General features: G+C 57.2%; 1 protein-coding gene across 1 annotated transcript; it reads right to left on the reverse strand.

Annotated features, from left to right (window-relative positions):
- Positions 1-1,078: 1,078 nt before the first annotated feature.
- On the reverse strand, positions 1,079-8,707 carry FGF8 (fibroblast growth factor 8). Its single transcript, XM_009665624.2, has 3 exons — positions 8,491-8,707; positions 3,980-4,086; positions 1,079-2,828 (listed from the first exon to the last, which is right to left on the reverse strand). Exons 1-3 carry the CDS (start codon positions 8,702-8,704, stop codon positions 2,541-2,543), a joined length of 609 nt encoding a protein of 202 aa, XP_009663919.2. The 5' UTR covers positions 8,705-8,707; the 3' UTR covers positions 1,079-2,540.
- Positions 8,708-18,228: the final 9,521 nt, after the last annotated feature.

Raw genomic sequence — 18,228 nt, forward strand, 5'->3', positions numbered from 1 at the left:
TAATGAAAGAAAAGCACCCATTAAAGACTATCAAACACCATCTCTGACCTGGGAAGGGCCAGGAGCCATTCACTTTTATTCCCTGCAGCCCAGAGACTGCAGAGCAGGCTTGTCAGCTCTAGCTCTGGGCTTCTCCAGCCCACGGGTCCCCCAAAGGATGGCCAAACACCAGCCACCTTTAGCAGAGCTGTCCCATGGCACCAGCATCACCCACAGCCTCCGTGGGACCACTCAGCCCCTGGGGTTTCCTTCTTGAAACTAAGGATGTATATTGGCAGCTCAGCCCAGATCATGGCATACCAGCCCAGCCTGCAGCATCAGCTGAGGATGGCTTGAACTCAGGCCTCACAGATGCCCCCCTGCCCATGCATCATCCTGGGCTGTGGACATCCCATGATGGTAGCAGTGCCAACAGGGCTCTTGCACTTCTACACTTTTTTTTTTTTAAAAACATATTTAACAATTCTATTTTTGTCTCCTTCCATACCTGGCTAAAAACACAATATGCCTGCTGTGCACCAGCACCACTCTGGGAACCAACCATTGGTTCCCGAGGGCTGAGCAGCCCTAGGAAGGGGACAACGCGGTCCCTGCTTCGAATGCGGGGACAAATTCCCCTACAGGCTCCTCTGAGCAAGATCCAGGACGGAGGCAGGGATCCACCAGCCCTTTTTGGTTTACATGGCACCAAGAGCTCCACAAAAGCTGCCTCAAGGCTGGAGGGGAACAGAAATCAGCTCTCTTTTGGAAAGCCTCATCTGACACCTAAACCACTGGCCCAGGTCAAAGCTTTGGCTCCGTTACAGTGTGGCCAAGCTCAGTCCCAAAGGGGACTGTCCAAGCAGGGCAGGGAGGTGGCATCCACCCATTAAACGGGGAATTCACTGCAAGAGAAAAAAACCATGATTTCCACAAGTCTCAGCTGAGCCTGTGGTCCTGGGGTGTCCTCCCATTTCCCATCTCAGCCCCATCCTGCACGCTCCATCTTTCAGTTGCACCAGCCCCAGCCCCTCCCTGGAAAGCAGGCAGGCTCATGTAGACTAATACAAATTTTTAATGCACATATTAAATAAATATTTCAATCATTTTAATATTAAATTTGTACACAACCAAAAAAATCCTCAAGGAAACAAAAAAAAACCCCAAACAATCAAAAAGATTGGATTGAAAGTCATCCCTGGTTCCGGCTCCTATCCAGTGTCTTTGTTTGCCCTCCCCGTTAAGAATAATTGCTTTAACCCTTCAGAGAGAGGCGCAGTCCCAGGGCAGCACATTCAGAGCCAGGCTGGCTGGGGAATCTTCAGTCAAAAGATTTGACATTTCCCCCCTTTCTTTTTTTTTTTTTTTCCTCTTTTTTTTTTTTTTTAAATAGAAAACTAGGCTTCTGTCAACACAGAAATTTTTAAAGAAAACCACCCCTTTCCTAGAAGGAAGGCAGGCAGTACTTCTCAGAGAGCAAACCTGAAAGAGACAGCTGAAAGTTGCAGTGTCAACCATAAACTCAGTATTACCACAAAAACAGCCACAAATGGCTACCAAGTAATTTTTAAACATTTTTTTCTTTTTAATCTGAAGGATGAAAATTTCCATCGGATAGAAAATTAAAATAAAAAAATAAGATTAAAAACAAACAAAAAAAGTTTTGGTGAAGAGTTCACATTTTCCACATGGAAAAAATACCAGTAACCAGCCTGCTCCATGGCAGTCATCACCTGCTGCCTCACCTTAGTAGCTTTAAAAAAATTGCCAAGGATGCTCTTGTGGGTAAGAGGTACCAAGTCAATTCAGGACTTTCTCTGGGGCGTCCATCAGCCCATCTGCTCCTGAGGAAAAAAAGTGGAGTTGGGAAGCCAGTAGTGTTTTCTGAAGGATCCAACGAGCCTCCAACAGCCCTTCACTCAGCTCAAGAAATAGGAATATTTGAGGAGGGAAAACTTTCAGTGGTCCTAACCTGCAATGGGCGTTGCGGTCAGCCCCCCCAGGCAGTCCCCACGCATCCACAGAGGCTGCAAAAAGGACCCAAGAGTCCTCAGGCCACCTCCAAATTTATTCCCCCTCCCCTTATTTGCTGACTTCTCCGTCTTCTCCGGTAAGCATTAGTTCAGTTCATTTAAGTATCGCACTGCTCTCAGCTTTGGATATGATTTTTTTTGTTTTTGCTTGTTTGTTTTAAACGGCAATTTTTTTTTCTTTCCCCCTAGAGCTACAAAAATACAAAACAAAATGCGACCCCAAACACACTAGAACATTTCTAAGCGAAGGGATTTCTCCTCCCTTCACAAGTCTTCGAACATTTCATTTCTTTTAAAGCTGGAATACAAAAATAGAGCCTCTCTTTTCCTTTTTTTTCCTCCTTTTCTCTTTTTTTTTTGTAAAAACAAAACAAACCCCCAAAGTTAACAACTAGAGCAGTTTTTTTTCCTCTTCCTTTCTTCCCCTCCCTTTTTTCTTTTAATAACCGTATAGGAAAGTCTCTACATATAGTCCAAGCTCCTAGGAGAGTCCTCCAGCCAAAGGGGAACGCAGGGCCCGCAGGCAAGTCAAGGGCCTGCCCTGGAGCTGGAGTTTCTAGTCCTTTTACTTCTCCGGTTAAAAGGGTAATTGAGGAACTCAAAGCGTCTGTGGGGCTCGGTGGTCTGGTGGCCCTTGGGGAGTCGTTTCATGAAATGCACCTCGCGCTGGTGCTGCCGGGTCTTGGAGCCCTTGCGCGGGCGGCCCTTGCGGGTGAAGGCCATGTACCAGCCCTCGTACTTGGCGTTCTGCAGCGCCGTGTAGTTGTTCTCCAGGACGATCTCGGTGAAGACGCAGTCCTTGCCTTTGCCGTTGCTCTGAGTGGGACAGGGAGAGACGTCTCAGCATGGGGTGGCTCGGCCGGGGGTTTTCTTCTCGCCACCCCTAGCTGAACAGGCTGTGGGGGTTCAGTGCTTCTGGGCCCCTTTCCCACCTCTTCCCCTACAGACCAGAATTGCCCCAAATCTACTTTTTCTTCAAAAGCTGCCATCCTCCCGCCACCTGTACGCGCCCAAGCAGGAACCGCAGGCAATAGGGGTGGATGCCACCCGTCACGAGCTCACAGCCCCGGTTGCTGCCAGCCAGCACCGTCCTCGGGCTCCCGGGACACCGGGCACAGCCAGCACCACTGCAAACCACCATGGCACTTGATCCAGGCTTGATTCCCATTGCGCCCACCATGGGACTTTTATCCATCCTAGGTGCTCCTATCCTCCCCATGCCGTGGACTGGGTTCCCCAGCAGCTTGACCGCAAGCAAACACTAGGGTCTGTTTGCCCACCCGTCCTACCCTCCTCTGGGTAGAGAGGGGAGGCTAGGGGTCGGGGAGGCAACGCAGGGTCCGTAGGGATGACGAAGAGATGCCCACAGATGCTGAGGTGGCTAAGGCATCCGCAGCCTCCCAGTTGCACAGAGCAGTGGACAAGGGAAGGGACACGTGGTGGCCACATGGTCCGTGTGACCAGCCCCGGAGAAGCACCCGCAATGGCAAATCCTCCTGGCAATTCGCCGCCCCACGGGGACGGCGCAGGCCCAGCCGCCGCCACCCCCAGGGAGGGAGCGCTGTGGCTCGGAGGGAGCGTGACTAACGGGTGGGCCGCGGGGCCCGGCCTCGGGGCCTGCCCCCCGGAGCATCTTAACATTCCTGGCGCTTGTACCATGTAATCGGGGAGAATAGTGGAGCAATCCGCCTATTTGTTCGGGGAGATACGAGGAATGTGCCCCACGCGGCACCCGCTCGCCCCTCCTCGCTCCCCCCCTTCCCTTGCACCGCCTGGGCGGCCCTGCGCACTCATCCCCCTGCTCTCCAGAGAGCTGAGCCTCTGAGAAACCCCCATCCCAGCCTCCCCATCCCCACGTATTGGATAAAAACTCCGTCACCCTCCCGGCAGGCACCAGGCTGCTCACTGCGTTTCCCCGGCCCCTTCAGCTCTCTGCGCGCCTCCAGGGCTGGAGCCCCCCACCCTACCTTGCCAATCAGCTTCCCTTTCTTGTTCATGCAGATGTAGAAACCCGTGGCGGCCCCCTTGATGCGCACGCGGCTCCCGAAGGTGTCCGTCTCGACGATGAGCTTGGCTGGCGAGAGCAGGGGGGAGGAACAAGAGGGAGAGGTCACAGAGGCTCCAGCAGGCGCAGGGCTGGGGACCCGAATGACGCCAATGCCAGGCAGCGCTCTGCCCAAGGGCATGTGCCGGGCAGAGAGAGATATGGGCCAAAGACAGCCCCAAAGCCAGGATATAAGGTTAACAGCCAGCCTCGTCCCCTCTGCCTTGTCACTGTGTCCCCACACGACCTCAGACAAGTCCCTTTGCAGCTCTGCGTCGTGCCGGGGGAGCATAGCTGTGCCTTGCCCACCTTCACGGGGCTCAGCGGCTAGGGCGCCCCAGGCACCTCCCTGGATGGGAGCAGCGCACACGGCGGACGGAGAGCAAACCGGCCACCCTGCAGAGCGAGGCAGGGCTGTGCCAGCCTGCAAGTGGGAGGCAGGCGGGAAACCTTTGGCAGCACCCAGCTCGCTGCCCGGCGGCCCCAGCCCAGGGCACGGCGCTCTTCGGCTCCCTCCCGGGCCAGGGCTGCAGGAGGAGCGGTGACTTTGCAGCTGGCAGGGGAGGCGTGAAGGGTACGGCCACCCTCTTAATGCCTTTCACCTTTGCGCGAGTCGAGAGGGCGTATTGATTTGGTCTCAGTTTTTTAATGGAGGCATCGATCTACTTCCGAAGGAGCTATGCAAATCGCTGGGTCGATGGGCCGCCTATAAATAGACCTGTCACCTTCCGTCCCCTGCCTCCACCCTGGGAACCTGAGCCCCGAAGCCATCCGTCCCAGGGGACAGGGGAGGATGGGACAGGACAGCCTTGTCCCCAGCCCAGTCCTCCTTCGCCCCCAGAGACAGCTCCTCTCACCAGGAGACGTGGAGCAAGCCTGGCCTGGGACGGTGGCTACCTGGTCAGGACTTGGAAGGGCTGCGCTGTGGCCAAGCACCAAAGGCTCCCTCCCAGCAATACAAACCCAGCTGGGACAGTCCCAGCTGTGCCATCATTGCTACCATCACCCCTTGCCTAAAGTCAGCCCCCACCACCTTATTCCTCTTCTCTGACCGCTGCACGGGGGCTGCTCGGCTCCCCGCACTGCAGCTTGCGCGATCACGGCTGCAGCATCCCGGCTCGCTGTCGTCCCTCTCCTGCGCTGCTCAGCATGCCCCAGCAGCGGCTGCCCCGCGAGGGCGGCCACTGGGCTCTGGAGCGGGTGGCTGTGCAGGGGGATGCTTTGGAAAGGCAAAAAGATGACGTGGACGCACACAGGCTAAAACAAACCTAAATTCTTCTCCAGGCCCCAAAAACCCTGCTGCCTCCTTTGCCTGTGCAGGGCCTACGCCTGCGATGCCGTGATCCCGCACCCCTCGCGTAGCGTCGCGGGCACGGCCGAGGGTGGAGAGGGCGAGCGGACGGCGCTACCAGCGGCGCAGGGGCTGTGCCAGAGCCACCCATCGCGCCGGGCGCCCGAGAGGTGCCCCGCGAGCCCTGCCAGCGTTAATTGGAGAGGGCTATCGCGAGCGGCCCCGGGAAGGGCAGCCCACGCTCTGCTGGCACCTGCTAATACAGCCCCGCTGGGCAAACGGGGTCCCCCGCGTACGCGGGCACCCGGCCTGCCGGTGTCACTCTGCGGCGCCTCTCGCCCCCAAACTGCTCGGCGTCCAGAGCCCCCCATGGCCAGCCGGCACCGCCTGGCCTCGGAGCCGAGGACATCGGGACTATTTCAGCCTGGGGGCGCACAGCGCCTCGCGCGGCCCCCGGTGCGGGCTTCCCCGAAAGCAGCGAGCGGAGTCGCGGCCGCCCGTAAACGTAGCCCTGAGACAGGGACCCCTGTTTGTTGGGGAAGTGAGGGGGGAATTGATCTCGGAGGCAGTAAAAGGTTTGAGGAGAATTGATTTTTCTTTCCGAGAGAGAGAGAGCGAGCAGGGAGGGAGGGAGGGAGGGACGGAGGGACGGACGGGAGGAGGGAACGAGCGAGCGGGGGAGGCCGCGGGACCAGCGAGCACAAAAACCCGCTTTAAAGATGCACATCGCTTCCCTTTCTGCCTTTTTCAAAGGGCGGCCGTGATTTATAGCCGGCGGCCGGGCTCGCCTCCCCACCCGAGCCTGCCTAGCGCGGCTCCAGCGCCGCGAGCCGCTGGTCCGGGGCTGCCAGCCTGCGCCGGGATAACAATAGGGACGGAGGACAAGGACAACCTGCCACCGGCACCGTAAAACACGCACGGGCCAGGCAGCCCCCAGCAAAACCCAAATTCCCCTGGCCCCGAGCAGGAGGAAACCCTGCACGCAGAATAAATGGACAAACCCATTGTGGGGGAAAAACAAGAAACAAACACCACCACCACCACCACGAGGCACCTCCGAGCCGCGGCACAGGGCCCGGGGAGAGGTTTAATCCAGATTACAGCTGCTGTCGGCTCGCGCCACGGCAGGCGCAGCTCGAGGGGAGCCGGCCCGGCTGCGCCGGCCATCCGCCGCTGCTTAGAATTGAAAAAAGTCAATCAAATATCGACAATTAAGACAGATAACCGAAAACGCCGGGCTCGATGTTAAGTCGGCTGTAAAAACGTCAGCGTGGGGAAAGGGGTCATCTGCAAGGATAAATCAACCCCTTTTACACGCCCACCCAAAAAAATCAGATCAAAAAAACCAGAGCGAAGAGCGAAGGGCCTGGGGAGGAGGGGCTTCTCCCCCCCCCCCCCCCCCCCAAAACTGAATTTCTAAAATGCTGCTTTGGGGGAGTCCGGGTTTTTTTCTTCTTTTTCGGGGGTGGGGGGAGCTTAACATTTTCAACTCTATTCTTTCACTTAAGTGACAGATTTATCCCACTAAAATTATGTTTCATGCTGAAACTTTGAAGGGAAAGTGGCTACGTAAATGCTGAAAAAATGCAGCGAGACACACTTGATCCCCCAACTGGACTGCGAAGAGGAGAAAGTATTCAGGAAATGTTAAAAAAGGTGAAAGTAAGAAGCGTTTTAATAGTTCTTCCAGACATGGGGGCCTCCCTAGAGATTCATATAGAACAATCCTGAACCTCTATTTTAACATTTACAGACTTGCAACTCTTTTAAAACTTTACATCTGAAAAACTGCTTGTTCTCTTTCTGTTTTAGATCAGTCTTCATTTTCCTCCTTAGTTCTTCAAATGCTTAACCTTTTTTATTACATTTTAATAGAGTTTTTCAAGCCACCACTAGTCCCCTCCTTCTGGCCTTATTTAAACCTGGTCGTTATTTAAATATGCACTAACTGCCTTTTAAAATCCAGGCATTATAGGTCTAAAACAAGATGAGCTTTTTTATTCTGTGGCTCGGGAAATTAGCTAAAGCCCTTTCAATCCAGAGCTGCTCAAGGGTAAGAATAATTCATTTGCAAGATTAATGTGATATACACAGAGTACCGCGTACATGGAACCTAGGCTTCGCTTGAACTTTTAAAGTTCATCACGAAATTTTCAGCCAAAGGAGGGGGGAAAAAAAAAAAAGAGAGAAAAGAAAAAAGGAGGGAAAAAAAGGAAGGAAGAAAAGTGTTTCTACTAATCTCCCCAAGCAAGAAAGGGAAATTGCAGCTAATACCAAAGAAAAACAGTTGTGATTCCTATGCACAAGGCACACAAACGCAGGCACCTCCTGTGAGCTGCCGTGTCGTGACCAGGCCAGCCGGCCCCGGGCTCCCGCGCCGCCCCGGAGAGCGCGGCCAGGGCCCACGGCGATGCGGGACCCACTGACACCGCTGACCCCGCGCGGCGTTTGACCATCCAAACGCGTCATCAGCGCGCGCGATCAAAGTACGCAGGGGCTTGGCGCGCCATCGGGGCGCCGGAGGTTTTGGGGAAGGGGTGCCACGGCCCGCGCGATGGCGGAGAGGCCACGGCGCGGCTGGGGCTCTCGCCCCCGCGCAGCCCCCTCTGCTTTGTCTGTCGCCACGCGCTGCCGGCGTCGTCGCCTGCGGCCGCTGCCCCTTCGCTCGCGGGATTTGGGAAGGAGTACCAGGAGAAAGGCTAGTTTGGACACTCCTAATTTAGGGAGGGTTTCCAAAGTAGCAGTTTAGCCCTTTGTGGGGGGGCTTGTGGGTTTTTTTTTTTTTTTTTTTTTTTTTCAAAAAGAGTTTGGTTTCTCCAACCCAGCCCTGCAAAAGCCTGGGCTGAAATGGTCCTGTTGCACAGCAAGCAGCATCCCCGAGCCCTCCGAGTCAGGTGCAAAACACGATTGCAAAGGAAGAAACGGCCAGACGCTATCCTGCAAGTACCGGTCCCTCCCTCGGCACGGGGAGCGTGCCCTCACCTTGAATCACGCAGCCGCTACCGCTGACCCCTATGTTCTCCCTTTACAAGCCCCTGCAAGCCGAACGATTTTAATGATTTCTGGACGGAAATCATCAGTCGCCACGCTGCACCGCGAACACCTCCCTGTCCCCCCCGGCCGCCCCCATTGCGTGTCCTTACCGTGCACGTCCCCATCCTCTGCCATCGCATTGATTTTCTTGTTGTCCAAGATCTGCACATGTTTCCCGCTGGTCCGGCTGTACAGCTGGTAGGTACGGACGAGCCGCCGGCTGAGCTGATCTGTCACCAGGCTCTGCTCCCTCACATGCTGTGTAAAATTAGGTGGGGACTGAACAGTTACCTTTAGGAAATTAAAAAATATACAACACACCATTATAATCTCTACTCCTCAGAGGGGCGAATGGGCTGAGCAAAGATCGCTGGCCTCCGGCCGGGTTTTACTAGGCAACTGGGCTGAGGCGGCGTGGAGCCAGGCTTGCTAGGTGCCGCGGTGGTACCTACCGCACCAGCGAAACCTCCCGAGGAGAAGGAGCATTAATCAACGGGAGACAGGAATCGGAGCCCTTCACAGAGCCGTGCTGGCTCCAGACATGCCCTGCCCGGAGGGGTACAGGTGACTCTGGAGAGCGATAGGGCTCGCTGACCCCCGAGGCCTCGCCAGCACTCGGCGGTCCCGCTTGGCGCTGGAGTGACTCGGGCGGGAGCCGAGGCTGGGCGCTGGAGGGGAGCCAGGCGAAAGCGTGCCGCGCAGGCGGCAGACTTCCTCCCGGGGAGCCGGCAGAGCCGTCCCATGCCTTTCTGCCCTCTGCGGGAGCGTGCTGCCGCTCCCCCTGCCCCAGGCATACGCCCCAGCCTCTGCCCCATCCGTTTCCACTGCCACCCTTCTGCCGGGTCCCTTATTTCCTTCCAAATGCCCTACTTCTTGAGCTCTCTTTAAACACAGAGCTCACAGATAAGGTAGAGCTGGAAGGCATAAGAGATATATAAAAAATATATATATATATACACACACACACCCTGGACTGGGTGTTCAGTGGCAGGAAAACCTAAGGATACCTACATGCTGCCCATGCAAATACATCCACTCATCTGCAGCCAGCTGTTTGGTGCCTGCAGTGGAGTTTTTCCCAGCCCCGGCACTCCAGCCACATTAGCCTTGGACCAGCAGCTGAGCCCGTCACCTCCAGAACCGAGCCTGCCGCTCCTGGGCTTGGGATCACGCGCTTTAAATGATTTTCATGACCAGCCAAACCTACTCTCCCCTCAGCCCTGGCTCACGAGCTTGCACAGAAGTCTTTTCCCCCCTCGTCTCAAATCCCTCTTTTAAGTCTGGAAAGTTTCGCTTCTCCCTGACATTTATAAAGATGTATTCTGAGCAAATGTTAGGAGATAGCTCCTTTCAACATCAGAAGGCTGGGACTACCCCCCGCCACCCCCATGTCAAATGGGAAGATTTCCTCCCGTCTTCAACAACAACAACAGAAAAACCCAATAAAAGCGAAAGCCACTGCTCTCCCAGAGCTGACTCTATATAGATATCTCCCCTTGACAATGTCATCTCTCTCTCCCTCTCCTTCTGCGTGTGCATGTGTGTTTCCTATAGACGGTTTTTGGATAATACAGCAGGATTCTCTCTCCGGCTCTGATGAGGGTACCATGTGGAGGAGAGGTCATTAGCCATGCTGCTATTTGGTCTCCATCTCATACTCCAAAATATTACAGCTATGTTTTTATACAACTGCTCACTCCCAGCTCTTCGCTCCCTTTGCTTTTGGGCTGGAAACCCGATTTTTTCCCAAGTTTCCAAAAAATAAAAATAAAACCCTTGAAGAGCATTTTAAACAAAGCTTCTGCACCTGTGATCTCTGGGGGAAGGGGGGGCTTCACCCCGGGTTTGAAAGCACACCGCTCCCAGCGACGCGTGCCTGCTGGTATGCGGGTGTTGCACAAGCTCTGCCCGGCTGTTTAATCTATTCATGACACTTCTGTCTCTGGCGATACAAACCAGCGATGCTAAAGTCTGACAATTTTAAGCTGGATCAAAACCTACACTTTTTAGTAAGGAAGGTGGGGTTCTTTCCTTTGTTGTTGTTGTTTTTTTCCCTTTTCTTTTTTTAAATCCCACTTTACTTTTTGGACAAGGCTGTATAGGAAAACAACCCGAGACGAGAGGGAGGATCCACAGGGCGATTTGGGGGTGGTGGTGGCAGAATCCTAAAACTGCTTAAAAATAGCACTCCGCAATTGCTTAAGAACCCGGGTACTTCCTGCCTTGCAGCTGGAGCCCTCGGCACCTCGTCCTGCAGCCCGGGGTGCTCCCTCCCGGGCCAGCCGCTCCGCCTCGGGCTTTCGCAGCCGGGCGACTTTTGTCTCCCGGGTTTTAAACTGTTCCTCCTTCCTCCCTTCCTCCCTCCCGAGCCCCGAGCGCTCCGCGGCAGCCGCGGGCGCCTCCGGGGGCCCGACCGGCAGCTTTCGGGGCGGCCCCCCATCCCCAAGGGCGAACAAAGCCGGGCGGCGGGCACTTACCTGGGCTTGCAGACAGAGGACGAACAAGTGCATTAACCTGGGAGGGGGGGAAGAGAAAGCGGGAGAGAGGTGTGAACCGGGGGGCTGCGGGCCCGGGGAGGCAGGGCCGGGGTTGCCGGTACTCACACGTAGCTGAAGAGCGAGGAGCAGGGGTCCATCGCGGCGCCGGTGCGGGGCCCGGAGCCCGGGGCCCGGCGGCGGGGAGCGCCCGGGGGGGGCGCGGCGCTGCCTCGGCTCCTCGGCTCCTCTCGCCCTGCCGGCGCGTCCTCGCCCCGAGGAAAGGAGGGCACAAGCGGCTACAGAGGGGAAAGGCCCCCACCAGCCGGCCCGCCCGCCCGCTCGCCCGCCCGCCCAGCCCCCGGGGCGCCCGGCCGGCAGCCCCCCGCCGCGGGGAGCCCCCCGCCCCGCTCCGCTCCCCGGCCCCGGGGAGGGGAGCGCGGCCCCGGTGCCAGCCCCGGCACGCAGGGAAGCCCGGCCCGCCGCCCCGGGGGCGGGCACGGCCCGGGGGGCGGCACCCACGTGCGCCCCGGCCGGGGCAGCGGGCACCGGGGCAGCCCGCAGGCGGAGGGCGCCCGGCGGGCGGCAGCTCCCCCGCGGCGAGCGGCGGCTCGGCCGCGCTCCGCCGCCCCGGCCCGGCCCCGGCCCCGGCCCCGGCCCGGCGGTACCTGCCGAAGCGGAGGGCTCCCGGCCAGGTGTCCCCGGGCTCCGCGCTGGCATTAAGAGCCAGGCGCACGGCGAGGCGCTGCTGCCAGCTGCGCGCCCAGCCCCCGGCGGCATCCCCACCCCGCCCCGTGCCTCAGTTTCCCCGTCGGCAAAACGGGGTTTAAGGGCTCGGCCCTCTGCGGGAAGGGAGGGGTGGTTCGGGGCGGGGGGTCCGAGCCGCGGTTTCCCTGCTGGGGACGGCCGCCTCCGCTACCCGCTCCGCGGCACGTTGTGGATTGGGGCAGAGCCCGCAAGCCCTCCTTGGAAGTGCGAGACATTAAAAGGATTAAGGGGGGGGGGGGCAGGAGTTTCGAGCGGGAGCAACACTGAGCAAATACCCCCGCCGGGATGGGGGACGGCGGGTGGGAGGCGGCGGGACTCCCCGGCCACCCCCCCCCCTCCCCGGGGACGTGCAGCGGGGCCCGGGCGGGCGCTTACCTGGCCGGGCGGGCGCCGTCAGGGCCGGCGGCGCGGGGCCATGGGGCCGGCGGCGGCGGGCTGGGGCTCAGCCCCGCAGCCCCGGCAGGGCGAGCGAGGGCTGCATCGCTGCTCCCGGCGAGCCCCGGCTCTGCCGGCCCCGCCACCTGTTGCGCACCGGGGCGGGGGCTGCGGCGGGGCTGCACCGGGCGGCCCCGGGGCCGGTACCTGGCCGGGGCCGGGGCCGGCGCCGCCTGCTCGGCGCTGAGTGACAGCTGCTAATTTGCCGGCCGTGCCCCGCTGCCGGTCCCCGCGCTCCCCGCGCCCTCCTTTATCTTATCAGAGCCCATAATTACAATTGCTATTTTGTTTCCTCGAATCAGCAATCAGCGCTATCTGCCGCCGCTGGAAAGGCAGCTCCTGTCAGCCGGCCTCTGAGTGACAGAGCGGAGGGCCCGCACCGCCACACACACGCGCACGCACACACACACACACACACACACACACACGCACACAGAGCCCTCCTGCACACACGCACAGCCCTCGCGCACACAAACACACACAGAGCCCTGCACACTCCCATGCACAGCCCTCCTGCACACACGTGCACACACACAGCACTCCCGCACACACACACACACAGAGCCCTGCACACTCCCATGCATAGTCCTCCTGCACACACACATGCACACAGCCCTTCTGCACACCCATGTGCACACACAGAGCACTCCCGCGCGCACACACACACACCCCCACACCCACAGCCCTCCTACACACACATGTATGTACAGCCCTGCATGCACACTCAGGCACAGCCCTCCTGAACACTCACAGCCCTTCCACACACACCCACACAGCCCTTCATACACACTCAGCCCTCACACACACATGTGTATGTAGGCATAAGCACATATACATACAGCCCCCCTGCACTCATGCACATATACCCACACAGCTCTTACATACGCACACATGCACACATACGGGTCCTCCACACACACACTACCCTTCCCCACAAACACACACAGCCCTACATGCACACACTCATACCCGCACACACGCTACGTTGAGCCCACACAGGCATACACCCCCAGCGCAGACCCACGCAGCCCTTCACTCGCTCCTCTCCGCACACTTGTGCCCCCAAAACACACCCCCCACATTGCACACATAGGCACCTGCAGTCACGGACAGGGCATTTTTCTCCCTCTCTCACGCACACTGACATCCAACTCACTCTTTTCCCCCTTGCTCAGGCACCCACCGGCCACCAACCCTGAACACACATGCACCCGTGCCTCTCCCACCACACATCACCGCTTCACCCCAAAAAGCTGCTGGCCGTCAGCCCTGGGCACACATCTCAGGAGGACTGTGACAGCCGGGATGCCCAGGGGTTAAACCCCTCACTAAATACACAGTACAGTGAGTCTGAGCTGGCACAGCCCATCTTTAAACTCCTTCCCCGGCTGGGGGGGGAAACTACCTCTTTCTGGCCCTAGGTTCCAACAGAATTAGCCTCTTGTTGCATTTTTATTCCCTTTCTCTTGGTGCAGAAGGCGGGAAGGATGTTTCTGAGGGGGTTTTCTAAATGTACAGAGAAGCTTTTGGCTGAGCCTGCATTTAGGGCAGGATTGGTATTGAATCTGCTCAGCTGAAATAGGAGAGAGTTTCCATGGGCGGCAAACGCTCACACATTTCATCAGCCTAGCACACATCTGGGAGAAAACCCCTCCGTGTTAAACTACAGCAGCAGCTCACTTTCCAAGGCAAGGGTGAGACAGCGCCCCACATCCATCTCTCCAGATTGCCTAAGGAGATCTTCAGCAAAACCAAGGCAGCACTTGACATTCCTGACACACTAAATTAAAACAATCCTCCTTTTATATATATATATATAAATTACAGGGGTTTAGACACTGCCTCCCTTTCGCAGATGCTGCTCTCACTCCTCAGTGGCCACCCCTGCTTTACCTCTGGTGGGTGCACGGTCAGGCCGTGCGTTCGCCTGCAAACATCGGGGAGCATGAATTGCACGTCTGTCCCAGCCTGGCCACGTCCGCCTCACAGTGTGCAGCAACACCATGTCCAGAACACCAGGGCTGGCTTCAACCAGGAGATTTACGATGTCCCGTATGGGGTCAGAGGCAGCCGCGAGCTGACAGCTCCGGGTGCCCCCTGCCCTCGACAAACAGGCTCAAGTGCCAGTCATGGCTGTAAAATCAAGTCGGTGCGGGATCACCCAGGGGCAGCCACACTTCGCCTGACACTGGATGACAGATGATGCTCCTGCCATCCATCCTCAGGCCCAGGGCAAGCACCGTCCATGGCCACGGCCTCCTACCTGCCCCACCTGTCTTGTGGGCATGTAAGAGACCAGAGCAGCCTGGTGACAGCAGCGAGCAGCTGAGGACTGGGCAGCATCTAGGCTACTGGGCTAGTCCCACCTCTGCTGCCGCCTCCAGGCTCACGGCCCTCTGATTTGCTCCTAGCGGGTAAGTCAGGTGCCTTTTTAGAGCCTCCTTCCAGCTCACCAAGGAGTCACCCATGTTTTTATGAAGAACGAAACTTGCCCCCCACCCCCTCCTTTTTAAGTAAAAAGCAAAGCTCTTTGGAAACTCTTTCTCCTGTGTAAGGAAACCCAAAGCAAATCAATCTGCATATCTGCTCCTTTGCAGGCCATCTGAGCTTAGCGCCACAGTCCAAGAGGCAAGAGTCCTCTCCATCCCCAGACACTGAAGATAAATGGCCTGTCTGGCTCTCCTGCAGAGCAGAGAAACCCCAGCCTGGTGCTCCTGAGCCCAGGTGGGCCTTGGGCCAAACTACTACAGAGTTGGCAGGAGAAAAAATCCAGCTACCTGGGCAGCCAGAGTCCCCACCACACCCAGGTAGCCATCAGGCTGTAACCTCTGGAAGACCAGCCTGGCTCACAAGCTCAGGGTCTCATCCACACTCGTCCCTGGGACTGGAGAGACCCTGCTTCACGGCCACCAAAATGCTTCCATCAGATCCTGTCCTGGCACCACAATGCTTGGTTTATTGCCCCGATTTGCAGAGCTGGGCTGTGCTTGGACTGGGCTTGGGCTGAGCAGGCACAAAAATAGGTGCCTTCCTCAGAGAATAGCTTATGTATTTTATGTGCTTAGGTGTTAAATGCTATGGATGGAGCATCAAACACCAGATATCCAGGCTCTACCCCCTAGCCTGCCACACACCGGGTGGCAAGAGCTTGGGCAAGATACCTCTTGCGGTGTCCAGCTGAGGTGCCCAAGTCAGGGGCTTCTCTTTCCAAACACCCTCCTCCAAAAGGTCCCGCTTACTTTGCAAAAGCAACCTCGGTGGACAGTAAGTGCTCAGGGCAGGAGCTGGAATTGCAGTCTTGCGGTGCTTCCATGGCTGGGGTGCTCTTGTCCATGCGATGGCAACAGCCATGTAGGGCTAGTGTCCCCAGAGAAGACCCCAGAGCTGTTTTCAGCCAAATTGAACTAGGGGACAGCACAGTGGGAACAGCATGGCAGGGAAAGCGCCGGCAGGCATGGTCCCCCTGTGTTTACTCTCCTGTTCAATGCCCCCATTGCAGCCCCTGCACCTCAGCTTGGTGGCACCTGCCATGCTGAACACCCTGAAATACCAAAGGTCTGGTGTTTATTGTTGTGACTACTGCCAACCTGCTCGTTGGCCCCAGCCAAAAACCGTGCTTCATTTTCCCTTTTCCATCCTGTTTCTGCTACATCCATTTAGCCTGCCCAGCCCTTGGTGGAGTTTTATGCATAAATGCCACAGTGCTGAAGAACTGCAGGGCTGCAACACTACGAGGCAGGAGCTGAGAAAGGGAACAGGACATGATGACACTTGCCCCGGCCAGGCTGGGCCCGGACTTGCTCCCCAGCCCTTGCCACCTCAGTCCTCCCATGCCTGGCCTTTTGTCCCTGCGCAGAGCTCCTCGGCAGGAAGGTGCCATGGAGGCAGCTCCTGGAGCAGCAAGAGGAGCATCTGCTGCCAGCTTCAAATGGGTTGGCTCAGCTGGCTCCTGTGCAGGGAAATCACAGCTGTCCCATGCCCCAGAAATGGTTAGCGGCTCTCAGCACAGTGTGAAGCGATGGCTGGCCCTTTGTCCTGCCTGGAGGTGGCAGACGTGGTCACTGAGGAGCTGGGAGGAGAGTGCGGGTGCCAGGCCCCTCAGTGCCTGGCTGCCTCTCTTGCTAGGGTTCAGGGCGCATGGCCCTGGCTGCCCCTTCAAGTAGAGGATTTGAGGAGATGGAAGGGACAGCAGACAAGGGGCTGTGCAACCCCCTAGAGAACGGTCTGCCTGTGCCACCATATAGCAGAGACTGGAGAGCAGAGCAGGGCTTTCAGGAAAGGGTCTCTCACCTGTACCCCTCAGCACTGCCTCCCCCTGCCCAGGATCACCCCAGCATGGTCCTTGCTCTCTCTCAGGACCGACCTCCTTTGCACATATGTAGGAGGCAGCCAGGTCCCAGCTCCACCTTCCCACCTCCATTTCCTCGATTGCACCTCCCCTATCTGGCGCTGACCTCAGAGACAAGACAGATCAGAAATAGTCCATGGTTGCCCCTCACCGCTACAGGATGAGAAACCATAGAGCAATGCCTCCAATCTACACAGGAGATCAAGGCCAGCAAGCTGCAACTGTTCTTAACTTCTTCCTGAGCATCAGACTAAAACTTCCCCACCAGCCTCATCTGAGCCAGGGCTGAGCTCACATGCTTATTTTAGAAAGGCAGAGCCAAGAGCAGCAAAGTCAACCACTGCTATAGGGGCAACCAGTTCAGACTGGGGCAAATGAAGGCAAGGACTCCCAGCAAACTGGTAGTTAACATCAGGAAAGGGGGCTAGAAGAATTTGGGGGTGAGTGGTAGCCAGCACAACACCCATAAAAGGATTGGCTTGAACATCTCTTTACTGGGAGAAACTCCCAGGCAGAGGAACAACCGGGACATTTTTGTCCCTTGGTGGAGAAGGGCCAAAAGACACGGCTCCCAGTGCCCCGGCAAATTACTAGACCCATGGGACCAGCAAGGACACCAGAGCCCTGCAGCCTGGGCGGCAGAGGCCAGGGAGCAGGCAGCCCTGCCCTGAGCATCTCCCTCCCCTCCAGCACCTTGCGACAGAGAGCTGAAACACATGCAAAGCAGGAGCTTGCTGCATTTAACAGCCAGGCTCTGGAGGATGCTTGGCCATAAACCAGCCTTTGCCACCCCCAGATAAACAAGGTTGGGGACTTCCCAGCAGAACCAGGGAGATGCTAGTCCCCTCCACCCTCACCCTTCCCAGGCAAAGCCCCGGCAGCCTGGCACCCCCAGCCCTGCCCACTGATCCTTCACGAAGAGACCACAGCATTAATGGGGCGTTTCGGAGGCAACAGCAGCTTCTGCATGGCTGAGCGGCGCTGGGCAGCCCGGGGCGATCCCACCACTCGCCATTAACCTGGCCTCCCCCAAAGGAAAGGAACTTGGACGAACTCTGCTGAGATGTGTTACATGGGAATGACCTTGTCTTCACTACCCATAGCACCAAGGCAGCCCCCAGGGCAAACGAGGAGCGGGGAGGGGAGACAGGGCCCGCTCACAATTAATTCTCCTCTCTATTCAATTACTAGCAACAGGTTTAAGGCATGTTTCGTGTGTGGTGGGAACACCAGGGTAGGAGACTACCACCGCACTCTGATCCCAGCCCCCAGGAGCTGCGCCCTCCTCTGTGCAGGACCAAACAGGGGGATGTGCAAACCCATTAGGTCCATCTTCAACGATCTGTTCTCACGGCTTCATTTCAAGAAACCAGGCTCCCTCCTCTGCCCTATGGAGGCCATTTCATCATCTTCCATTCTTTCTGCCAACAGTTTTCTAGAAACATGGTCTTTGCTTTCATAATTTTAGGCTACGTTTCTGGAAGCCCTGCTGTCAATATTGGCTCCATCTTCCTTGAGTGCCAGCTTCCACTAAACACATGTGCACGTGCTCTTCAAAAAGCATCATGCCATAACAACCTGCAGCAGCACCAACTTTCTCGCACTCTCCCTCCCAGGGAGCTTGCGCCCTCAGACGCCTGCATGGACACCTCCTGCTCTTTCTCTTCCCTCATCCTTCAGTTTCCCCACCACTTTTGCTCCCAAACTCTATCCAATCCAAAGACAGGACCAGGATGGTTGCATAGCATAGCAAATAGCATGGGATGCCAGTTGTGTCTTGCACAGGGCTAAATGTCCCCTCTGGTTTGGGCTGTGTTGGTAGG

The sequence above is a fragment of the Struthio camelus genome, chromosome 7, assembly GCF_040807025.1.
Source record: "Struthio camelus isolate bStrCam1 chromosome 7, bStrCam1.hap1, whole genome shotgun sequence".
In the NCBI taxonomy this organism is placed as follows: Eukaryota; Metazoa; Chordata; class Aves; order Struthioniformes; family Struthionidae; genus Struthio; species Struthio camelus.